The following is a 26,232-nucleotide window of genomic DNA, read 5'->3' as shown; positions in this document are numbered from 1 at the left end:
AGCTTCTATGGAGCTCAAATTTTGGATGAATTTACAAGGGATATATGGACTGTGTGCATCTGCAATAAAGAATATATTTGCTGGAATATAGGAGGTGCTGAAGATCTCTAGACTGGAGTCCCAGATAGAGTGCTTGAGTGAATCTGAGTTTGAACTTTGTAGACCAGAAGTCCAGAAAGCTGAAGAGGATGCTTTGTAAAGCCCTGAGCAAGGAAATCCTCAGGTTGTCTTCTTGTGGATCCGTTGGTGATAAGTTCCACGTGTTCCCACAATTTTTCCTTCAATAGTGGCACAGTCTTTTCTGCAGCTTTAATCAGTCCATTTGGTTTAGAATTGTATTTTCCATCCTTTTGAAACTAGTAACATGTTAGTTTTCCATAAAAAAAAAAATAATCAGGGACAGTTTTACGGTTCACTGTTTGGCAGTCAACTGTGAGGGTCTTGCTTGTAATCACAAATGCATTAATTAAATGTTTTTATCCCAAGACTTTGCATGTGGCTTTTTGAACTGTGTCCTAGACCTTTTGATTGACATGATTGACATTTCTGAGTACTGCAATATCTGCAAAAGCTGAAACCAGCCCAGGAATTGACCTTGAAGTATTTCTGGCAGAGGGCACTAGCACTTACCTTTGGCTGTGTCTGTATATGTACTAGAAGTAAATAAAAAAGGTAGCTGCTTTGCAGACTGGGTGTGATGTCTTGGAAATCAGACTGCGAAATACTGAACTAAGAAGAAAAAATATAATCTAGTCCTAATTTGAAATCCATGTTATTGGTTAAAAGTAATTCTACAGAAGATTTTCAAAATGATTGATGGTCTTTGTTTAAAATAGTGCCTGTCTCTAGTCCGTGTGACCTCTGTTTCCAGTGACTGTGTATTACAGCTTTTTCTGCTAGCCTGAAGAATTCTGTAGTCTGTTTTCCATGTAAATATTGTGTATATTTCGTTTGTGATTACATGATCCTTACTGGTTTTTGTTTGGCAAAGGGTTTGTTTAAAGCTTCACGGAATTTCTGTGTGGCTGGTACTATGAGCATATAGAGGAAAGTTGTAAAGATGTACAAGAAGAAAATGTTTTTCCTTGGCCTTGGAAGAACAAGGAGATGTGTCTTCAAGGTTACAGATTAATAATAATAATAATAATAATAATGATGGATTTTGGCTAGAGTTGGAGGAAGGCTTTAAAGGTGCTGCTCTTGATCACAGAAGGTGTTTGAATTAGAAGAAAAAAATATAAGAAGATTTAAGTATCTTTGAAGCACGCTTAAGAACTATTTCATGTTATCCTCTTCTCTAATTGATTAACTGGTTAATAGGTTTAAATGTGCCAAATAACAAAACCCATGGATTTTATAGCAACTGATCTAAATTGATCTAATTAAGTTTGGGTTTTTTTTTTCTTTTGTTACCTGGATGAATCCTAATGATCTATAGCAGGTTGCATTAAATTGGGTTGTGCCTGTTTCTTGGGAATGTTGTTGAGAAAATAAGAAATTTCTTCAAGAAAGTTAATTAAATAAAAGCACTAAGCGGAAATGACTGCTCAGTGCATTTCTTCTCCAGCTGTATCTGGTCCTTTGACTACAAACAGGTATGTCATACATGGTTTGAACCTGTGATGTCAGCTGTGAGGTCAGTTTCACTCATTACCTTGTAAAAATCATTTCGTCTTTTTGATTTCTGGATCCTCTGAAGCTTCTAGTGAGGCTTTTAGTGGATGAGGGAAAGGCTGTGGATTTCGTCTACCTGGACTTTAGTAAAGCCTTTTACACGCTTTCCCACAGCATTCTTCTGGAGAAAATGGCTGTTCATGTCTAGGACAGGTATACAGTTTGCTGGATGAAAACTAGCTGAATGGCCTGGTCCAAAGAGTTGTGGTGCACGGAGATAATCCTGTTTGTGGCTGGTCACAAATGGTGTTCTCCAGGGCCAGGATCAGGCTCAGTTCTTGTTTGGTATCCTTACCAACAACCTGGACAAGGGGATCGAGTGCACCCTCAGTAAGTTTGCAGACAACACCAAGTCGGGGGAAAGTGCTGATCTGCTTGAGGGCAGGAAGGCTCTGCAGGGGGTCTGGACAGGCTGGATTGATGAGCCAAGGCCAGTTGCATGAGGTTCAACAAGGAGAAGTGCTGGGTCCTGCACCTGGGTCACCACAACCCCACACAGTGCTACAGGCTTGGGGAAGAGCGGCTGGAAAGCTGCCTGGTGGGAAAGGACCTGGGGGTGCTGGTCAACAGCCAGCTGAACATGAGCCATCGGTGTGCCCAGGTGGCCAGGAGGGCAACAGCATCCTGGCTTGTATCAGCAACAGTGTGGCCAGCAGGACCAGGGCAGTGACTGTCCCCCCGTACTGGGCACTGGTGAGGCCGCCCCTCGAACCCTGGGTTCAGGTTTGGTCCCTCACTGCCAGACAGACATTGAGGTGCTGGAGCGTGTCCAGAGAAGGGCAATGGAGCTGGGGAAGGGTCTGGAGCACAAGTTCTATGGGGAGCAGCTGAGGGAACTGGGGGTGTTTAGCCTGGAGAGGAGGAGCCTCAGGGGGGACCTTATCGCTCTCTACAGCTGCCTGAGAGGAGGCTGTGGGCAGGTGGGGGTTGGTCTCTTCTCCCAGGTAACAAGTGACGGGACAAGAGGAAACGGCCTCCAGTTGCACCAGGGAGGTTTAGATTGGGTATTAGGAAAAATTTTTTCCCTGAAAGGGTGGTCAAGCGTTGGGACAGGCTGCCCAAGGAGGTGGTTGAGTCACCATCCCTGGACATATTTGAAAGACATGTAGATGTGGTGCTCAGTGACATGGTTTAGAGGTGAACTTGGCAGTCCTGGGTTAACTGTTGGACTTAATGATCTTAAAGGTCTTTTCCAGCCTAAATGATTCTATGATGCTATGATTCTGCCGCACCTGGATTCTGTCAGAAATTTCATCTCTCTCTGATCTTTGGAGTATTTTTTTCTTAATCCCCTTCTGGGGGCTGCCAAAACAGCAGTTAAAAGTTATTGTTCTAGAAGAGTGTTACCTAAATCATTAAGGTCATACTGGTCAAATCTCGTGATCCACATGAAGTGCCCTATTTTTACAGTTGGGAAATGTGCCCTCAACCATCCTTGACATCAAATAGCTCAAACAAATGCTGGTAATCAATTCCAGAAGCTATGCTGATGGAGGTTCTGTTGTGTTTTTCCCTTTTTCTCATTTGTTTTGCACAAACATGACAACAAAAATTACTATTGTTTGATGAATACTGTATGCGTTTGCTTCTTTTTGAGATGTTTAAAAATGTATCCTTATTCTTTGAAGTTAAAAGCTACAATTTTCTAGATTGGTTTTGAGCATCTAGATTCAGATTGTGTCCAGGCAATTGAGGCCATGCTTGTATGTGTTTTGAGATTTTTTTGCAAAATCGTACAGGTAATATCAGCTGGGAGACATGAGAAAACCTGCTGACTTTTGAGAAATATTGAACAAAATCTTCAAAGCTATCGCAAAACCATTAGGTTTTGGAAGGTCTGAGTTTTTAACCTGAGGCATTAAGAAAATGTCCTTAATTAATGTTTCAGATATTCATATTTCTGCACCGAATATTTTGGTTTTAGTAGAGGGAAACCTTTATGTCTAAGAAATTATTGTATGTTACAAATTGAATACAAGTCTGCTTGAACTGTCTGATCTCTATTGGTTTTCTTAGACTGCATCGTTTGCACATATTTTCAGAGATGTGGAGAGCCAAGGTAACAACTTGCTGTTGACTCAAGGAGGAGTTTCTGCTGTCATCTCTGCCTTCTTGTGGATACATTTTCTACCTCTATCTTATGATGGCAGTGGAGCTCATCCATTTTCTTTTTGAACTGGGAGGAATAAGTAGATTAAACCATGCACTTCAGCAGGGATATTTTTCTGCTGTTGCAGTGCAGTGAGCTGGTTTGCAGATGCTGGGGCTGGTACTGCCTGAGCTGGGGAGCAGGGGACCGAGAAAGGCGAAACTTTTGTCCTAGGGCAGTGAGTTGTTAAATTACCTCACCTGCTTTTTTATTTTTCTTCTTTCTTGAGAAGCTCTTCCCTAAGTTGCAGAGTGGCCTTCATACTTCTTAATAGTTTCCTAGTTGATTGTGAGTGGAGCACTATGTACTGAATAGGGGGGATGAGTTGTGCTGGCAGAGGGGAAGGAAGGTTTAGAAGACTTTACTTGGGTTTTGTTTGGTGGAGCTGTCTGGTTTGCAGGGAAGACTAACATTGCACTGATCCTGTATTTGGGAACTTTAAACATTTCTATGCGACCCTTGTACAGTTTCCTCAAAGGTATTTTTAGTGGTGACTTCCAGTGTGGTTTTGAAACGATTTGGATTTGCATTTCATATATTGCCCATAAATGAAAGAAATGGTGACTTTTTATAGTGTGATGCTGGAGCAGGAGCAGAAATTTTGATATGTGATTAGATCTGCACAACTGCAAATGTTAGCTGTGCTTTTGGCTTAAAGCCCTAATTCAAATCTCCCCTGTCTGACAAGCAGCAGGAAGATTAATCTCCTCTGGTGAGAGGAATCCATACTCCAGTTTTAGACAAAACACAATGATTAAAGTTATTTGTAGGCTGAATAAGCACAAGCCTTTGTTTGGGACTGCTGAACAGGGTTATGTCAAAACATGCAGGAACAGGACTCACTCGCATTCCTGTTCCTGCTGCTTCCATGTTTCCAGTCCCGCAGCATCATCTGATGGGGAGGCAGTGGTAAACTACCAGCTGAGTGTCCAAGCGGTATTTTACTTTGAGAGCTGTTACTTGGTTAGACAACAGTATCTTTTGGTGTCCTCTCGCAGCAGGGACAAGGGCTGCTTGGCGGGTGCTGGTTGGAGTGCGGTGCCCATGGCTGTGTTGGGGAGAGCTGCCCGTGGTGGCTCACAGGCAGGGGGGGGCTGCTGGATCATCTTGGGACAATTTAGAGGGAACGAAAGATAATTTTAATCATGCTTTGTTTTTAGAGAGCAAGATCACTATAATTATATAAGCTCTGAAGGGAGAAACTAGGTTTGGCTGATGTTTGAACTCTCTTTTTTAAAAGAAGCGTGTATTCAAAGTATTGAAATTTGGAGCTCTAAGGTAAGATTTTTATGTTGTAATAGCAATAGTCTGTCCTTGGGGAAGAAAGAGAAAAGAATAATTTAGTTTGTTTATTCAAAAAATAAAAAATTATGAGAAACCGTCTTTGCATTGTTTTAAGGCCTTTTTTTTGCTGGTTAAGTAATGCTGTGTGATTGGTAGCTATATATTATATGATCAGTAATGCTGAGTATTAAAGAGTGAAGCTTAGATTAAAATGGTGATGAAGTTGAAGATCAAGTGCAGATAAAAAAAGGGGAAAAAGTGCCCTAACCTGGCCTATGACTATGTTAGAGCAGCAGTCTACAATTTCTGTCTTTTCATGTGCCAGGAACCATCAGCAGCTGGATGAAGAATGAGTAGAGTTGTGTCTTTTAGTTCATCGCAGGAGCTTGCTCTTGTGGTGAACCTCCTGGTTGTCTGCACTTACCGCACTGCAGGTCCAGGCACCAAACGGGATCCCATTTGGATGAAACCAGAGCGGAAGATGCTCCTTAGAAAAATACCTGATATTCTCCAGCAGTGAACTCATAGTTAGTCTGGGGGAATCAGAGTAGCGATGCTTGGTACAGACTGGAATTAGCAAAATCCTTACAGTGTGTGTAGTATGGGCACTGGCCCCTCAGCACTGCTGTTTCACTGTACAAATTTGCTCCGATTGTACTGTGTTACTTGCTAACATAGATGTATCCACTGAGTTTAAAACTTGCCTTCCAGATTTATGTCAGGATAACTAATGACTTGAAAAAATGTCTGTAAGTAATATGCTCTCCATTTCTGAAATTAGCCTTTTATTGAGATAATAGATATTCAAATATTTATAATTAGTAAAAAAACCACACCAAACAAAAGATCAAAACCAGAAATACCTAAAATTGACCATACAGGACTTCTGTAAGACATATTTGGTTTTGAAAGTGTGATACTTTAATTTCTTTTGCCCTACAATGTGTGCAGTTTAATTCAGAACATTGTAAGAAGGGTTAAAAAGCAACAGAATGGAAGCAGTGTGTTACTTAGAGTTGAAAATATTGGTGTTTTCTTTTGTTTTGTTTGTTCCAGAGATGGAAATATGTAATACTAGCCTCACTGCAGTGTTAAATTCTGGGGTATTTCTTAAAGAAAGGAAAATGAAATGGAAACTAAATATTCATGTAGTTGAAGGAGGAAAATGAAAAAGTCATCATGATAATTGCAGTATCTTTTTATTTAGCAGAGAGCCAGCTTCACTTTGTCTTCTGGTCTTAGATCCACCCCCTTAAAAGTGTCTAGCCATCAGTTTATCATCAGATGGATGGGTCTTAGACACTATTGATTGACACTATTCCAGTTGATCTAATTCCCAGTGGGCGCAGGACTTGGTGGCAAGAGGTACGCTCTTTGTATAAAATATTTTGCATAGTCTGAAATGAAGGCTCAAGTGCCATGGTTAAATGCTCTCATCTTTGAGCTGCTGAGTCCAATCGGGAAGTACCAGTGGCAGCATGACAGTACTCGTGCTCCCAGAAATTTTTTTTTCCAGTTGTAATTGCTCAGGAAGTTTTGAATTTAAAAACACCTGACCCACATTTTGTGGCTGAATTTACAACCTGACTAAAAGCTTCCCTTGATTCCACTTCTGGCCTCCTTGCCAAAATAAATAGGCAGTTCTTAGCATGTGACTGTGGTGGTTTGTCCGCTGCATGAGCTTCTGTAGAGGATTTGTAATTATGCTTAAGGGTTGGTCTTGGTAGCCGTGATTCTGCATGAGTTATTTTCAGTTTACTTTCATGTCAGATTTGTTGAGACCACGTGTGCCTGTGCTTGCTGGGCTTTAGTACAATTCCCAGCCTCAGGAATGGCTCTTTTGCATGTGAAGAGACAGCACTTTGACTGTGCCTGCACCATGAAACTTGCTATTGAAAGCCTTAAAGCTACCCCAGATTTCTTCTGAAAGATGGGTTTGGCCAAGCTTGGTCTCTTGTATATGTCTTGTAACACTTGGACAGAAAATTAATAATGATTTTTCTGGTAATGCAGGTTAGCAATTTTTATTAACTGTTGACATTAACAGAACCTTCTGAGCAGGGATGTACTTTCTTGCAGCATTCCTGTTTAATTAATAAATAATATTTTATACATGGCAGGAATGGGAAGTAATGTTCAGCTGATGTATTTGAGGTTTTAAAATTGGACTTTAATCTCAGTCTTCTGCTTTAGATCTAACTTTTCTGAACAAGAAGTGAGTGTGATGTTCTTGAGCCAGATTTCTTATAACTTATGGTCCGTAAAAGTACGGAGCTATGGGAGCTGCATCAGTCACATTGTGGCTCCCTGAGACACCGAGTCAGTGGGAAGAACAGCCCGTCTGGCAGGAGTATGTTTGTCTTAGACTGTGGCAAAATCTGAGCAAAGGTTAGCTGTGGTCCAGAGTCCATAATCTGCATGACCCTGTCCCAAGGTTTAGGGAAGCCCAAGACTTTCTCAGACCTTGGAGCAAGCTAGTGTCTTAGCTCAGCTCTCCCATTCTTTGGTGTGGTCAGGATGGGGCTAACATGGATGATGCTATGGTCTGCAGTTTTCCCTGCTGCTGGGATCCTGTCAGTCCTGATAACAGATTTTGTCTTGATTTGTTGCTTTTCAGATGCCTGGCCTCTAAGCACTTCTATGAAAATACAAGCTTCTGGAATAGTACAAGCATTAAAGGTTATTTTAGAATCACAGAATGGTTTGGCTTGGAAGAGACCTTTAAAATATCATCTACTCCAACTGTGCTGCCGTAGGCAGAGACAACTGTCACTAGATCAGGTTGCTCAGAGCCCCGTCCAACCTGACCTTGAATGTTTCCAGGGATGGGGCATCTACCACCTCTCTGGGCAACCTGTGTCAGTATCCCACCACCCTCATAAAGAATTTCTTATGTCCTGTCGAAATCTACCTTTTCAGTTTGAAACTGTTGTCCCTTGTCCTGTTACTACAGGCCTTGGTAGAAAGTCTCCATCTTTCTTATAAGCCCCCTTTATATATGGAAAGGCTGAAATAAGGTCTCCCCAGAGCCTTCTCTTCTTTAGGCTGAATGGACTCCAGCTCTCTCAGCCTTTCTTTACAGCGGAGGTGTGCCAGCCCTCTGGTCATTTTTCTGGATTTCAGGTGGATTTTATTCTTAAAGCATACATTCCAGATCTTTTTTTGAGACTGACATAGTGTAAATGATCTCTTTGCAATTACTGTTTTTCTGTGTAATTACTATTTTCTTGCATCGTAGTAATGGGCTCAACAAATTCGTCTTTCCAAGAAAACTGATGGATCTGCTGACAAAACGTGTTCTGTGTCACTTTCTCTGGGTAGCTTTTTTGTCCTTTGCTGTTAAGACTATCTTAAATAGCTTTTATATTAAGAGAAAGCTTTCAGTCTCCTCCCTCAGAATTACTTTATCAATGATATCTCTGAACTTGGCAATAGATTTTTGATTTTTGTCCCCTTTTTTTTTTTTTTTTTTTTTTTTTTTTTTAGATTACAAGATTGAGTAGACTTGGACAAGAATCTTCCTTTTTTAGTTACTTGTTTCTGAAGGGGGGAGTTTCTCCTGAGTTCACTGATCTATAGAGGATCATCTGTGTTTCAGCCTATTGCCTATAAATTACACCTGTACTTTTCCTAAGAACTACAAGCAGATATGAAGAGATGAAAAAGGAGATTGAAACTGATAATATAAGCGTTTTTAGGAACTAATTCTGTCTCTGAAAGAATTATGGTTTCTGTACAGAGAAGGATGGGAATAAACAGTTCCTGGATTATACTGGTTAATCTACAGATGCTGATTGTCATTAGTTTCTAGTATTTTCTCCTTTAATAAAGTGGCCAAATCAAAGCTGGTACTGTTTGGAAACCTCTGATTTACTTGCTGTTTGTTTTTCTGGTAGTAAGACAGAAAATAGAACTGTATTTTTTTCCAGTATAGCCTCTCTGCAGTTGTCTGAGGTCAGGCATCTGAGGTTTCCTGCAGACCCTCCAGCAGCCTTTGATGCTGCCATCTGCAGTGCTTAGTTTATTTGATTTGATTGGATCCTGGCTGAGTATGTATTCTTTCTTTTCTAAAATACCAGTTCCATTTTCACTCTGATATATACTTGGAAGTGATGTTGGCTGATGCTTTCTTATTGCTGGACTTTAAAAACAAATTATCAGGCAAATGCATGTCTCTGTTCTGTTATTTATACACATATGTATTTATCAAATTGATAAAAGTCAGTGCAGGTAGCTTTCTTGCTTACCTCTGTATTTACTCACGTATTTAGTTTTGCTTTATTACCCTGCAGTGAGGGTTACATAGCTGAAGTTCACAACTCAACAAGACAAATGGGTTCAGGGATAGTGGCCAGAGTTGTGTGTTGGTCGCCCCTGGGAGTTCCCAGAGTATTTCTAAATCATTCACAAGTGCAGCTGGTGAGAAGAAGTTACAGATAGGCTTAAGGTTACAATGCAGCTCTGGATTTTATCTGTTGGAATTGCAGGGTTGCCTGAAATTCAGGGGCTAAGCATGACTCATCTAAAAGTACAAAATTAATGGTATTGTCACTAGTTAGTGTAGGCTTTCTTCTTCCACTGTTTTTCTGAAAAATTGATTAAGTTATGGAGAGTTCTTGAATTGCTGGTGAATTCCAAAAAATTCAAAAACACTCACAAGCAGCGTTTGTTTGTTTGTGTTTTTCATTTTTTCCTTTTCTTCAATTGGTGCTTAGGAATATGCCTCTTATTTTCTTGTGAGTGCATGAACTTTCTTGAGTTTATCTGCATTCATATAAGTTAGAATAAATTACTGCGATTCAGTCTACCTTAGCCTGTTCCTGAATCAGCTTGGAAAAAGCTGATGTAAAATACAATATATGCTTGCTTTAACTGGTACGGTCTGGTTATACCAAGATGTCCTTCTAGCCAACATTTGTGATGGTCTACAGAGGATTAAAATTCTAGGGTCCTGATTACTTACCGTAATGTGCAGCTTCTGCAATTCAGATCATTCTGATTCAAATCTGCAATTCAGGTCACTGGAAGCTAGCGACCAGATACCTGCATACCAAACCAGTATTTATAGTAAGTGATAGCATTTCCTTTCAATATTTGAGAATGAAAGGAAGGGCTTTCTTAGCTTACTATGGTTTTTTCACTTATGTAATCTGATTTTCTACTTTTTGTACTGGAGCTGAGATCCCTTCTGTTTGGCAGACTCGAGGCCGATTAGTAGCTTTTGTTTTATCTTCTGCACAGAGCTCAAAGAGAAACTGATAGGTGAATAGTCTTAAAAGAGAATAAACACATCAGTCCTTATAATAGGTCACCTGAAGATGAGCAATAGCTTGGCAGCAGGGTGCATTGGGTGGGGATACAGGGCACTTAATTTGACAGTAGGAGAGTATGAGATGCAGAAGATGAATGGGTGTGGAAGACTGGGAAATGACATAACTGGAGGAGAATTTAAACTTCGTTAGCTTAGAGAGAGTCATCCTCAGCCTTCAGGAAGTATTTGTTCTTTCTGATGTTTATACTTGGAAAAGGTGGCACGCGAGGGTGTAAACAAATACACTGTTAGAGTGCTAGCTGAAGGAGTTTGAAGTTACCTGCCCTTGTTGAGGCTGTTCACTGAATATGGTTTAAACTAGTGTGCCTGACCGGTGGTCACACGGCGCGGTCTCTCAGCTATAGGGGTAGTTAACTCCAGAGTTCAGCTTCTTAGCTTGATCTACTCCAGCTAAATCTGCAAGAGAGCATGTCTGTCGGCTCCTATGTGTTCTTTATCATGAGATGCCTTTGATTTTGCTTTGATGCCTTTATCTGCTTGCCAAGTTCTGCCTTGTGCTTCCTTTCTTCCCCTTTCACAGCCTGCTGGTTTCACTAGGGCTGAGTAGCACAGTCTGAAAGAGTTAAGTTGCTTTGAACAACCTCTTTCAAGCTCTCTCTCTTAGCCATATTGGTTTTCTTCTGTTTTTTCTGGTCCTCATTTCTGTTTTGTAATGCTTCTGAAGTAGTGTCCAGACCATATCTGAGGAGTTCATTCTTTAATTTTAACTTCGGTTGGTTGGTTGGTTTGTGGGTGTGTTTTTTGGGTTTTTTTTGTCTTGCTGAATTTGACGTGTTTTGGGTTTTGCTACTTTTCCTCTTTCTGCTTGTTGCTCTTACTGGCTTAGGTATTGCTGTTGGTTGAAAATGCTTGTGCAGATCCCCTTGGCAAATGTATTCCTTTGTTTGTCAGGAAGCCCCACTCAGGGTATTTTAATTAGCAAGAACTGGGACAGAAACATCTCTATTTTGTTAGTAGGCACAATGTTCTTGGGAGAGCAGTAGCTTTAAAAAGCTGGCAGAAGAGCAGGAATCACAGAGGAAACCATCAGACCTCATTGATCTTAATATGAATCGAGTTTAACTTCCCAATGTCGTAGTCCAAAGACCACAACCTCTGTGGTTAGTTTTACAAGCTACAAGTTGTACAAAATTCATCTCAGTCTTGTATAATGGCAGTTGGAATTGGACAAATATGGGCCAGTGAAGTTCAACAGAATTTTAAAACTAGCTGGAATGTTGTTGCGAAGTTAACTAGAACTACATTGCTGCGAATAAGGGCTTTTTCAGCCTAGCTTTCATGATACTGAGGGATTTTGTTTGTTTCTTTTGCTCTTATTTTGAACTGTTGCTGCAGTGGGGTGTTACTGCTTAAGTCACAGTTTGACAGAGGGCACAGTTCACGTCTTACATCAGGTGCCACAAAGATCTTCGGTGCTCCTGGGGTCTGGTTAGGCAGATGCATTTCCAGAAACCCCAGTTGGGCACAGTCCTCTGGAAAGGTTCGCCCAGAAACACTTGCTCCTGCAACCCGTGTTGTTGGCAGCTGGAAAAACTTTCCATTGCGGTTTTTGCAGCTAGTGGTTTTGGTTTGTCTTAGTAAATGTGAGATGTTGCTTTTTGGTAGATTTGAAATTCTTGAAGCTGGAACTACTGTTAACATTTTTATATGGTTCCCAAACATGCTCTTACGATCTCATGCTAATGAGGCTAAATGGGCTAAATTTTTGTTATGTGAGAAGTGCATGTAGATACAGAAGTTATAATTGATTAAACATGATGCATTTGAAAAGGCATGAAACAAACATTTCAAAACAGAAAGAGTTCTTGCATGCAGCACAATGCATGTAACACCCCATTTTCAGAATGGTGATAAACATTCAGTTGCTGTGAAGGCAATTTCTTACCATTAATTGATTAAAAAAAAATGATTCTTTTTAGGAGTTTATGTGAATGGGACAGCCATTTAAAAATTTCCAAAGTAGTTGTGTGTTTTTTTCAAAGTACTTGTTCTTACTCAGACCGTCTGCCCTGCATCAGTATTTTTCAAGGTGGCCTGGAGGAGAAGAGGCAGGAGCAGGGAGCAAAGCCAGGAGTGTAGCTGGGGTGAATTAGCTTGACTAATTAAGACACAGGAAGGTGGGATGGTTTAAGAGTAAGCTATACAGGTCTTCTGCTGATCCTGTCTCTACCACAGCTCCTCTTCTGCTCCTTAAAATTTGGTCTTCCAGGAGCATGGATGTTCCAGGTGAAGGTGTTTGAGAAATGATGTGAAGCATTGCAGGCTTGCCTTACCAAGATCCAGAACATTGGTTTTCTGGTTTTGTTTTTCTTTTATTTGGCAATTTCCACATTTAATACGGATGAAATAAAACAAGACTTTTCCCCTGCTTTAAGCATGAGGGATTGGCTTGTCTTCTCAAACGTTTTTAGTAGTAAACAGAACAGCAAAGTAGGTATTTCTTATGTGAATGCTAAATATAAAGTGAATCCAAATACAAAAGAGTGATTCTTACAGAAGTACTATAGAAATCAGTTTCTGGCTGCTCACTATCAAAAACATGTTGATACATGCAAATATGCAAGAAAATGAGCATGCCGTGACAATAATTTCATCAGCTGTTGGGCTCAAATTGTCTCCAGCAGTCATAGCATGTAGCTTAAAAAGATTTTTCTATCTAGTAATTCTCAGATGTGTGATCTATTACTCTTTGCTTTACTTGCATATATTTACAAAGTGTATTGGCAATTAACAAGTCAGCATTCACATTTTCAAGGCAAATTGTTTTTGAATATGCCTTTGTACTGTGCTGGATTCCAGCCTGTTTTCTTCTGTCCTGGTTTGGCAGAAGTCTCTGCTTGACACAGTTGCCTTGCTGATGTTAAGTAGGTATGAAAAAACCTACAGTTTGGTATGGCTAAACTAGAATGTGTTAATGCGGAGAAGTTTTATAGTAAATTGAAAAAGTAAATAAGGAATAAAAATTCAATGGGTTTGATTTCAGTGAAACAATGCACTTATGACTGTGTTGCATTTAGCTCAACACCACATCCCCCCCCACACCACCTCCCCCCCAACTTGGTATTTATCTGCAGTTCCTTTGAAATACCGTCACCTGCAGTAGAGTGGGGACTGCTGCCTAAGCTTTCATTTGTGGAAGTTGCAATTAACAGTGAAATAGGGTTGAAAAAATAACTTGACTGACAGTAAAGTAACCACTATGTATCAATGTTTTCCTTTGGTCTGTGTGTTCACAGGACCTTTCCCAAAGCATTCTTACGTGCCTGGTGCAATTTGCAGAATTTTGAGCAGCTCTTAAGCACACAAGTACTAGTGTTGTTGGTGTTTTTTTTTTAAAATATAAAATAACCTAAGTAATTCTACTTTTACTGTGATAATTTTCTACTATGTGTATCCTGACTAGTCTATTTTCCTTGGATTTAACCAACCTAATGAGATATTGTCAGTTGTTTAGTGAAGTTTAATTTTTCACTTGTTTGAACTAGTTAATTCAGCAATTGGTACAGTGCCCTGGTATAGTAAACTGTTCATAGGATAGTAAATAGGATCAGAGCATGCAAATGCCTACCTCTGGACTCTGGAAACAAGTTTAAAATTGCATTACTGTATTTTGCCTTCCTGGAATTCTTTCATCAGACGGTAGTGTTTGATTTCCTTTTGAATACTCTACAGGATCAGAATGTAGTTGTATTACATTATTTTAAAATCAGTAATCTTTAGGTAAACATAAGTGGGATGATAATGTGCCAGCTTTCAACTGAGGAATTCTTAGTTGTTTCATATGGTCAGTATGTTATGTAGATAATTTTTTTGAGAAACTATCATTAAACATTCTCTAAAAAGGGAATAATAGTGCAGAAAAAGTTAAAGAACTGGCTGGTATTTTTCTTGCTGTTGTTAGGGGAGTGCAGTGTAGTTTTGCCTTGCAATTGTTTGAGCTGCTGGCTACTAGTGTTTAGCTAGCGCTGAATGCTGTTACTGATAATTCAGGCAAGGTCTATTACTGCTTGCAAATTATGAATATATAAAATCTGACATTTGAGGGAATAGCTATTAAGTTTACCCATTTCAGACGCTTGTTTTATTACTGTCCCTGTCCTGTTCAACTGAGAGACAAACTCCAGTACAGGGTTCCTGGTCTCTTTTTTTTTTTTTTTTACTGACTATAGAAAGAGAAAGGCCTGCTGGCTTCCTGGTTATAAGCGTAACTTTTGTTAATTCTCTCTTTCATGTTGCAAAAAAGTCTTAGTTTTGGAGACTGAAATGACCTAGCAACTTAGAATCTTTAATACATGTTGTGTGCATACGTACAAATACAAATGTGGAAGATTGCTCATTCTGGCTTCCTTTGTTTGGAAGTGCCATTCATGTGACTTCTTGTGTTTGGTGGTGTTGCTCTCAAATTTGTTGCCTTAGTGCTTTTAGCTTAGATAGGGGTCTTTTTGCTTTCTTAGTTTCCAGAAATGGTGCTCTTTCCACAGCATAGTGAAGCTGATTTCATGTAGATTTGATTTAGATGGATGCACATGGGAAAAAAAAAAATTATTCCTACTGATAGCTATTAATGAATGGTCTGTAACCAGACTGGGGCTGTATTTTTATAGGGAAAATATGATTTGAAAGTCTCCATCCAAATCTATATTTTTTCCCAGTTTGTATTCTGTGATATGTGCATTTTAATCAGTAAAGCATAGTTTCATGTTTGAAAGAAGTGCTGTTTTCTTTTTCTAAAGGACTTATATCAGGTAGTTGAACTTTGAACTCTTGTTTTCTTGTTTTCTTTTCTTGTTTTCTTTTCTGTTCACCTTAAAATGCCGGACTGGAAACTGGCTATTCAAGAGCTTGTTCAGGAGTAGACTTTATGAATCTGTCTCAAGGGCAATGGCATATACATCAGATGGAGGGGTAGATAATAGAGCAGGTATGACCTGATGGGTTTTGGCATCCAGTTTTAATGTGCTGCCTGTCAGAGTCCCCAGCTGACAGAGATGGCAAAACCAAAATGTTACAACTAGTTTTGTATCACTTCTCAGGCAGAAGACTGTATTTATTAAAAGTAATCTTCCTGTGAATAACTACTACACTCGTATTTAGATGCTTTCACCCAGTGGCTTCTTTGATGCTTGCAAAGTCCCAGGTATCTTTCTTAATTATGCATTTCCTGGTGCTGGCTGAATTCAGTCACTGCTCTGTCCTGCAAGAGGATTTTTTTAGCTTGTAACACTCCAATACCATAATTTATTAATAAATCATGAAGTTGGCTTAAGAATATGCAAGAATGCAAAAGCCCATGTAAGTAAGCAAAGCAGAAGCCTCCAGGTGCTAATTGGGGAGGTTGGGATCCTAACTTTTGGCAGAAATTTTGGCAGTAATTTCAGGGTTTATTTCTTGTGCGGCATGGTTACAATCTGGAGCCCTGGCCATGCTACTCGGGATGTAAAAAAGTGCCCTGTTTTTAGTGGTTGTGTGGCATACCACTCAAGTGCTAATTTGAACTAGCATTTTAAAAGCAAATGATAGGCTTGTGAAGAAACGAAAGGCTGGTTATATCCAGAAATAAACTCAGCTGTTCAGCAACTATGCCCATGGTGGCAGTTGTACTCAGAGGTCAGATCTGGCTGAAAAAAAGAATAATAATAAAAAATAATCCATAAAACTGTTGTATACTAGATCTGATCTACAGTCTCCCAAAGCAAAGAAAAAATGGCCAACAGCCAATTGTGAGTGAACACAGACGTTGCTTCACAGGATTTACCATATGATGATGGCAACACGTAATGAAGATGATAGTGTTCTGTAGAGTTCATGGGAAGTGGCAAAAGATTTTAAGTCAATAAAAGTGAATGTATCACTTGAGGTTTTAGAACATAAACTTTCTATGAGTAGTTAAAGAAGTTAGTATGCCTCATGGGGGAAAGATAAAACAAGTTTTCCCATATTGAATATAATGTTTTAAATAGCATTAATTGCTTGAGTAGAATACATTAGAAAACTTTGTTGAAATCATACTGAGCTTCTTGCATACTGAACTGCATTCAGGGGGAAAAAAATCTCATTAACTGAGTAAATTTAAACACAAAACGACACATTAACACTAAATTAAATACTCTATGACTAGTTTTTTCAAAGTGGCTTCAGAACAGTGCTTCATTTAAAAAATATTTGACTTTTGCATTCTGATTCTTTACTTTAGAATTACTTTATATCTTCTATTATTTCTCATCAAAGTTAAAAGCAAATTGTTTTCTTCCTTGACAAGTAAGATGCTAAGACCAGCAGCATTCTCCAAACAGTCATGGCAAGCCTTTTTCTTCTCTTCAAACCTTTTTGAAGTCCTTGGAGGCAGCAAAAAGCAGGTTATGTGCAGCATGTTGTGACAGATCCTCTGTGGGACAAGAGTGTCCTTTTCTGCTTGTGGTTGTACAACTTAGTGAACTGATGATGCTATTTCTTTTCCACTGCTTATGGCAAAGGGATCTGCAGCCTTCACTGGTTGTGAGATATTTTGGAGTTCCTTCTGCATCCTTCAGATGTGGGAAAAGAAAAATGCGGGGCAAGTTTCTTTACAGACTTGTGGAGTTTGCTGCCTGTGTTTTCTTTGCTGCTTGGCATGCTCATTTTGTTCATGCTGAGAGAGGCAAGTTACGCCTTGGTGTTATGAGATAACTTTTAGAAATTTTGGAATCACTAAAATATGTCTGTTTAGTATGTGAATGAGTTTTGGAGGGGAGTAAGAAACAGCCAGGAGAAGTGAGCCTTTCAGGCAGTGTGGAGACTATTCTTGTCAGGGTAAGGACTATAAAGTTGTAGGGTTTTTTTGTTTGTTTTTGTTTTCATTTTGGTTGGGGGTTTTGGGTGTTTTTTTTTTTTTTTAAGAAAGCCCACCTAATTCACTGTGTTTAAAATGGCACCATTAGCCATTCAGAGTGTGCCAGTCCTGGCAGCTTTCCTGGTTAACTCAATAAGCATTGCATACAATCAAATGCTCCTTTTAATTGGGAGTCTATTTAGCTGCATAACTTGAGGAGCCCAAGGTTTGAGTGCCTTGGCCTTTGCATCTATTTCACTTGTACACTTTAGATTCTTCTGAAACAATTTTTGTGTTGTATTTTTATAGAAAGTAAGGTTGGTGTTCCTTAAGAGGCAGAGTTGTAATGTTTACAGTATCAGAGGTCAGCCTTTCAAAGGGTTATAGTATAGTAAATCAATTGTGACTGAATATATTTACAGATTATTTAAAAGCCATATGCCCAGCCATGTGGAAAGAGTGAGCATGTTCATTCATCTCAAATGGCAAGAGACTGGATTTCTGCTTGCGTGCCTTGACATATGCCCATGACAGAAATTCAAGTATTTGCACACCAAATCAGGTACAGACAGGTATCCATTAGTCATATGATCCACTGCATGCAAGTATATATACGTGTGTATGTGTCCATATGTGCGTATACAGATGTGTATATATGCACTCATACTATAGTCTTAACTTTGAATCTGTCTTGTACTTCTAATTTGATTGTGAAAGAGACCCGTCTTGGTTTGTAAGTTAGGGAAATAGGGCAAAGAGCTATAGGGACCGGTCTGTGGACACCCCCCGCCCCCCCTGCCCAAACTGATCTGTTCTTGAATCTTCTCCATACTCAAGTCTGAGGGTGTCCTCTGTAAGCAAAGCACTGCAGATAAAAAAAAAGGCTGGAAAAATCTTGTCCTGACAGGCTGGCTCCTGTCTGCAGACTGGCTCCTTCCACACCAAATAATAGGAATAAACATAACAAACTAAAGCCTGTATAGTGAATCCTGATAGCTTGCTAAATTTATATACAGATTGTTTTTGTTTATTTTTTTTTTCTTACAGGAAATACTGGATAGGTCCCACAATGGAGGACGGGAAGCCTGTTTGGGCTCCACACCCAACTGATGGGTTTCAGATGGGGATGATTGTGGACATTGGAACTGACAACTTAACTATTGAACCTTTGAATCAAAAAGGCAAGGTGAGTGTCTTACAAAGGGACAGAGAAAAACCTTACAAAACGCGTTTTACCTGTAGGTCATTTCTTTGCCAATATCTACAATTACATGCAGTTTGAAGGAGTAGAAAATCAATTTTCTGTTGAAGTTTGGCTAAGAATCTTTGTTTAACTTTAGCTTACATTGCAAATGAAATGTCCCATTGATAAGAAGTGCATGATTTCTGTCAGTTACCTGCATGTGTCTTGAGTACCTGCTTGTGAAAGAGGAGGATTGAATCTCTGTAGCAGTTTGATTCAGTACTGTATATTTTCTTTTTCTAAATTAGAGACCGATTAAGAATACACTGTTGAGATTAGTTTCTCTCTTTTCCCTTACACGCATAGAGAGTTGTCCTACAGGGGTGTGCTAGGCTCTGGCGTAGATTAGACCACCTTACTGTGAGATTGTTGAAGGCTGAGAGATGAATCCTTTTACCTCACGTATCTGGAGAAGTAACAGGATGTCAAACAAATGTCCTATGGAATTACTACATCAAATTAAGGGCAAAATGAATTAGGACTTCAAAGTTACATTTATCCTAGTTAGTGTGTTCCAAGTGCTTCATTTATCATGACACACCTTCAGATTCAGTATGTTGTAATTAAATGTCAGGTTTTATGGGCAGCACCTTGTGTCTACCAATTATTCTAATTTAGATGGTCAGCATCCTGGTTTTTGCTAGCTGTTTTAAAAGTGACTATGTGATATGTACTCTTCCTAACAATTTTGTCCTTTCTCTGTCTTCAGGTATGGAAAAGACAAAATGTTTTTTGTAACTTTTTTCACATCAGCAGTAGTAGAGAATGCTTTGTCAAAGGTCAAAAGGTTATGCAGCAGCCCTTCCTTTTGGGGGAATGTTTATAGGCTTTCTTTTTTCTACATCTTGGAGAGGAAATTGATTCTGCTTTCATTAGAACTATAAAGCAAGTGTAACATCTGATTTTTGTGTGTGAGAGATACAGTCTGTAGGTTTAGTAGGAGTAGTATGCATTCCTCAGTTTGAGGGAGAGCATAATTATTCGGACAAGAATATTAAATATTCCAAAGCTATGGCTAAGGAGTCTTTTATTGACTGAAATGACTTTTTTCCCTGTTTATATCTCCAAAGGTTTCTGGTGAGATAAAGAGCAAAAGTCCATATATTGAAACAGAAGCAGACAATAAGGAGATGCCAGAGTTGCTATTTATTTGTAACATACGTTCCTTTCAGGGAGCCTATGTAATTTTTTATTTTCTTTTTGTGAAAACAAAAAATGATCCTAAAATACAAATACTTTGCTTCATAACAATCTCTTTTGTCTAGAAAGTTTGTTATTCTGCTGTTGGCTGTTTTCTTATATTATGCAGAACAATTAAGGGCCTAATGTTCACTTATCTAAGGGAACAAACATTTAACAGCTTAAGTGCTGTAGAGATTATGGTCCTATAATTCTAATTATCAAGCGTCTTTATATTAATAGGGGTAGAGTAAGCCATTTTCTTGATTACCTTCTCAGTCTTTTCAAGGTGTCATTGATTTCCTTTTATAGTGAAATGTTTCTCATTGCTTTTTGTCTTTTTAAGAAGACTCAGTTCTTGTGTGCTTAGTTTTTAATTTAGTACTTAATTTGAAGAAGTCAGGATTAGTACCCATCATCATCAACTTTGTTTATTGAAATGATAGTTCAAAAGTGCTCTTCAGTAAGGAGTGATCTAGCAGCTCCAGAGTTGCCCATGATAATTACAGGTAGGAGAAGAGTAACCTGATCTTGTAAACATATCTGGGCAGTGTAATTTATTATTATTATTTAATCTGGGTCATTAACATGTCATATGTATTTTCTGTAGGTGCTGGTGGCTCACCAGAGATCACAGGCTGGAAAGGAAATGTGTATACATACGTTTGATTATTGCCTTTTAGATGACTTAAACGTTAATTAAAATATGTTGTTAATAACTGCAATAAATGCTGCAAGGAAGCAGTTTCATGTTGTCTTTAAAATCTTCCCTCCCTTCCCCACCCATAGCTAGCTCTGGTGTTTCAGAGTGGCACCCTCTCAGCTCTGCCTGCCAACCTGTGCATGACACAGCAAATGAGGTCAGAGAACGGATCCACCTTTAAAATGGAGAAGTGGAAAGTTTTCAGGACAGCAGCAAGCAGTGGCAGGAGGAGGCAGGACCCGAGGCCACGTGGATTGCTTTGTATTTTGAAACCCAGCTACCCAGTCCAAACTGGGTGAAGGTAGTTGGCCAGCACACTGATGTACTTACAAACCAGCAGTAGCAGTTTTGGGTACCACAGCCCATACAGAGTTAACAGCAGCATATACATTTCTGTGCAGAGGCTGGGTGTCCAGAGAGAGGTGGGAATCTCACTCAGCCTACCCTGTAGAGAGAAGAGTCATCCAAGCCGCAGGAGTGTGTTATCAGAACGGAGGATGCGTGCGCTGGGAGCTGCTCCTGGAAAACTAGATCATTGGCTTGCAAGGCTGATAAATGCCAGGGCTAGAAAGGAAACAGAAACTGGAGAGTGGTTTGCTAATAAGCATGGTCCCATCTAGGGCTGGAGCGCTGCCCTGAGAATGGGCTCTGGATTTGGCGGGTGCAGGGGGCTGCACCAGCAGTCTGGTGGCTTTTTTTTTTCTGGGCTAAGTATAAATGAATAAATGTACTTTGCAACTAAGAATCAAAATGGCCGAAGTTCAGTGTTTCAAGCTAAGAGTTGTTTGGTTTTTTGGGTTTTTTTTTTCAGTTAGTAGAGCTCGTTTGCACAGATGAGACATATTCTTGTTTGTCTTACGCACTGTATGTTAGGTTGGTTTGTGAGTTGAGAGTAGGGATGTCTCCTGACTGTATCTGGAAGGTATAAAGGGAGGCATGGTTACACATATTGCATTACATGGTAGAAAGAAGATCCTGTTTGAATGGAAAGATATCTTTTTTCACTCTTCTAGTTTCTGGGATAATACTTAAGATCACCATTGGATTTCAAGGGCTGCTTCATTACCAAGAGGGGGGAAAAAAAAACCTCTACAAGAACCCTGAAACACTCTGTTTTATCTCCTGAGACCACTTTATTGTCTCATAAGATTAATAACCTCTCCATTTTCATAGGGCAAACTTGTTCTAAGGTGTGCCTTAATGCAAGTCTTCCACCAAATGTCTGAAGTGTAAAATAAATGGTAAAAAAAAAAAAAAGGACAACATGGGACAGAATATCTTTGGATAATTTTTTATTGATAAACCTGGGATACCTTGCCCATTTTCCTATTTTAATATATTACATTTTAATAGTAATTGGCAATACTCAGAGCTCTGCATATCTAGCTAGTGGACTTACCTACATAACAAATAATCACTTTACATAAAGCAGTAGTCAGACTATGATGTACAGGTTTGAAATTCTTTGTTGATGTAGTTGCAGCTAGGCTTCATGTTCTGATCTAAAAAAGTCCAACAGAAAAACATCGGCTTTCAGGTAAGTCTTCTTTATATTGCTTTTTTGTTTTACCACTTCTGAAATGTTCTAGAAATAAATTCAGAATTCACATTGAGTGAAAAAAAAATAGGAGATAATACAGCATGCATTCTCATTATTTTTTTCGTTGACATTTATCTTGAATCACAAGTCTGAGTGGTGAGACATTGAAAAAGCTCTTCCTTCCTCTTCTGAAATAGATCTGGTATGGCTGGCTTTAGACCCATGAAATGTAAAAAGTATCAGAGATTTGTGAAGAGTCTTACAGAATATACTGAGTGTCATGTTCATTCTCTCCTGTGGAAAAAAAATAATCTTTGTTCGTGGTTAAACTTGGGTTACACATCAGCAGACGAGAACAAGAAGTGAAGTTAGATTTTTCATGAAGCTGTTCAATACTCTTTTTAAACTTTTCCACTCTTTCACGTACAGGGAACTGATTATTTGGGAAACTTGTGTTGAAATATGTCTTTGCCCAATGAGATACACCCTTATTGTTTACAAACTTGCAGAGAAAATTATAATGATGGTATTAACTGCAGTATTGGCAGAGGGAGGAAAGATGGGGTGGAATATCTGCCCTGCTAAACTCTGGATTAGCAGCTGGCAACTTTCTGATGTAGGTAAAGACGTTCAGGTCCTCCATGGCTCTGCCAAGCTCTGATAAATGATATTTTGGAGGAAGGTGCCCTGATGGATGTTCAGATGTTCCAACATCATTGAGCAGCTCCGGTTCCCTCAGGAAAGTTTCTTCTGCCTGTTTTCTGCATTAGATCCTGATAAGGGGATGACAAAATATATTTGTTATGGCTATAGATTTCATACTTTATGATAACTGCGTAGGGAAGGGTTATCATTGTCTTACTGTTTTCCAACTGGCAGCAATTAGATCTGTTCTGAGAGGTTTTTAAGCCGTCCCAGTTCAAAGGGAGTTGGAATTTGTGGCTGTTTGTGATGGTATAAACTGAAAGAGTTCACATACTGTGTCTGTTCTACTGAAGCAAAGATGAAGCAAGTGGCTGTCTTTCTCCTAAACTTTCATGTGAGGTGTTCCTCATGGGGATGTCTTGCTGAATACAAAATTAAATGAGCAAACATGTTTGTTTATTAAGGTTGTTCTTTATATCCTGTTGGTTGCCTTTTCAAATATGAGGCTAGACTTCTTGTCTCCATTTCCGTGGGTAAAAGGAGAGTGTGCCTGCAGCAGCATGGCAGCTATCGTGCATAATTGGTACAACAGGGTTTTTATTCATTCATAGGTAGCTTAAACAAGCTGTTACTACGGTAAATAAAATAGTATAATTAAAACCTTACCTTTTACAATAGGTATTTTTGTGCAGAGGCTGCAATGTCTGTGTGCTAGGATGTTTTCCCTTCCTTTTTACAACAATGTAAGTTATGATTTCTGGAGAATAAAGAAGAAACAAAGTTGCTTTTGTTACAGATTTCTCCAGTCGGACATGCACACTTGATAAATGCCTGTTTTGTGTAACTGAAATACAAGGGTTGAAGAAAGGAAGAAAGGTCTTGTTTCACTTCAGTATTGATTTATTGAAGAAAAAAAAAAAGGCAACAACCAAAGCTACAGTATTGGAGGATACAGAGGATATTATGTTTTGAGCGTTTATATTTCAAGTAGGAATGTTTAAACAGCATATGATAATGACAGCACAGTCCTTCGACTGAATTAATGATTTGTTTTTGAATCTTTGTGCTTCTTTGCAAAACTGAGGAAGTTTTGTCCTTTACAATGCTGTTCCCTTTGAAGTACTTCATTTTTTTTTTAATCCTTATTTTTTATATTGCACAATATTACATGCCATTTTGGAAATGAGCATCAAATAGTGCAATAAAAAAATGTTACAGTGGCTGCATTTTTATATTGTACTGTAGTAATGTAAATGCAGCAGCTCCTATGTGCATCCAGTAACAGTAACATTTCCCATGATGATGTAGAAAGCTAGCAACTTAATTTTGAACCACGCACCGTTACAGTGCACTCACTTGTATCGTTGCATCAGGCATCTTTGAAATATATTTTTACAGAATTCTGACAATGTTAATATTTTCATCTAACAGACTTTCCAGGCTGCTATCAATCAAGTGTTTCCTGCGGAAGAGGACAGCAAAAAGGATGTAGAAGATAATTGTAAGTTATGAATTTAAAAATAAATTATGCATTTGAAAAAAACAACTGGATAGAAGAGAATATTCTTTCCTTACAAGCTTCTTTCTTCCTTGTAGTCTTTGTTTTGCTTATATGAATTTATGACCTTTACTAGTCTTTTAAACTTCTTAAAGTAAGCCCATTTTAGATACCATTTAGTGTGGTGTTTAGTTTTGAATTGAATACTTTAGAGGAACTCGTAGTTACATTATTCTCACATACAACTGTTACTTGACTTCAGATGTGTATCAGGTGTTACCTAACTGCATCAGGATCAACTTAATTCAGCATTACGGGGGTTAACTGTATCTTTTATAGTGCAGCAAAAGCATTAGTTGCTTTATCAGCAGCTGTATTGTACAGCATTTTCCTGCACGTAACCTATTTCTCAGATAGCATTGCTGTGGAAGTGCAGGTAATTGAAAATAAATTTTAAGATAACCTTCCCAAAACTGGAGACAGGAATCTGGACTTGTAGAGGCTGCTGGAAAAGGAAATGGATTATAGTGAATCAGATACAGGAGTGCTTCTGAAGAAGGAGTTTTGAGGTGAACTTGTGTAATAAACTGAAGTGTTGATCTACAGGGCTTTTATTTTGTTAGACATTTTATAGTTGGATGTGTAGAAAAAAATACAGTATTCAGATCTGGGTAGAGGGGAGAGAATACCAAGAAGAATGAGTAAGTACTAGCATCAGCTTGTAGAGAACTGTTAAACAAATATTTTTCTGCTGTTGCTCAGCGTGAGCAAATCACAGAGACTCTCCTGTCTTGAAAACCTTAGTGAGGCTTTTCTTCTAAAGGTTTCCTATGGTGTGTACTGGTTGTTGAAAATCCTGGTAACTTTGTAAATGCTGGGCAAATGTATCTTCTGCTGTTCTTCATTTAAAATACAGGCTAGGACTTTGAAAGTTGTTTAGTTGATTTAACCACAATTTGTGTTTTGGAATAGGGGTTACTATTTATATCCCGTGACAGGAAATACAGCTGTTTCAGCTGTTCCATGAGGAACAAGAAGACGAGACCTGAGGCTTATGATTTATTTTATGTGGTGCAGAGTCGTTAGAGATGGAACCAAGCTGGTAGCCTTGTTTCCAGTTGCTCGTATTTTTGCAACCATTGCGCAGGTTGAAACTCTTCAAAGCTGGTATCTGTTTTCTCTGAACATGATGATTGTTAGGGAAATGCAGTTAATCTGTGCATCTGCCACAGTGATTTTACTGAGAAGTCTTGGCATCTCAGCATGCTAGTCAGGGAACTGAACTTTGGAATGAGGTTATGGCAATAACTTAAGATTCCATCAAAATACTATCCAATTCAGTTAAAACAGTATTCCTATCAAAGAAATGTAATCTTTAGCTTACTGAGTAAATTATAAAACTTTGTAATCCTTTCTGTATCAAACATTATTTTGAGACTTTTCTAATGTATTCTTACTTTGTGTTCACTAGTTGAAGTTTATTTCCAGGATGTGTGAAACCCAAGTTCATTTTCCTTCTCTGTCAGAGGGCATTTGTGCCAAATATCATTGATCTTTAAGTAAAAAACTTTATGAAATACTGAATGCTTTCAGTCTCTCCTTACAATAATGTTCTGAAAAATCCTGAAAAACTAGTTAATAATACACTTCCAACCTATGGTTTAGTGATTAACTCCCTTCTAGGAAGTGATTTGCTGAAGTATTGCTTTTTTGCATGCTTAGTCTTCCATATCCCAAATGCAGTAGCTGCAAGAGACAACTTTTGAGAATCTAGCCCTTCCTCAGATGTGAATTTTCAGTAAATACTGCAAGCGGTGCAGAGACAAAGCATTTACTGTTGGATTTTTTTTTATGATTCACACTCCTCTTGTGCCCCCCTCCCCCCCTAGATGCCACTTGGTTTTGGGGGGTTATCAGCATATGTGCCTTTTTTTTTTTTTTTTGTGGCCAAGAAAAAGATGGTTTTATTTATTTTTTATTTCTGGGGGGAAACATTTAAAAAAAAAATGAAGAGGGGGCAGGGTATCAGATAAGAATCTTAAAAAAACCCCAGTTCTACAGATGCAGAGCCTTGCAATTACTAGATAAAATTACTTTCCATACAAAACCTGCTTCGTTGCGTGCACAGGACAACTGGTGTGAGCAAATTTGACATTGATATTTCCTAGCTTTGAGTG

The 26,232-nt window shown here is 38.9% G+C and overlaps 1 protein-coding gene across 3 annotated transcripts in view; it reads left to right on the top strand.

The window, feature by feature from the left end:
- Positions 1-26,232, top strand: part of MYO6 (myosin VI) — a 117,989-nt gene that overhangs the window by 14,703 nt on the left and 77,054 nt on the right. For all 3 annotated transcript variants that reach the window (XM_080388160.1, XM_080388161.1, XM_080388162.1), the window contains exons 2-3: positions 18,295-18,433; positions 23,989-24,058. In XM_080388160.1, the coding sequence (XP_080244286.1) occupies positions 18,295-18,433; positions 23,989-24,058 (209 nt within the window). The remainder of the gene's footprint in view (positions 1-18,294; positions 18,434-23,988; positions 24,059-26,232) is intronic.

This window comes from Falco punctatus (assembly GCF_963210335.1).
Source record: "Falco punctatus genome assembly, chromosome: 5".
Classification (NCBI taxonomy): domain Eukaryota; kingdom Metazoa; phylum Chordata; class Aves; order Falconiformes; family Falconidae; genus Falco; species Falco punctatus.
Note: the sequence above shows the minus strand (reverse complement) of the source record. Positions and strands in the feature narration are given on the sequence as shown.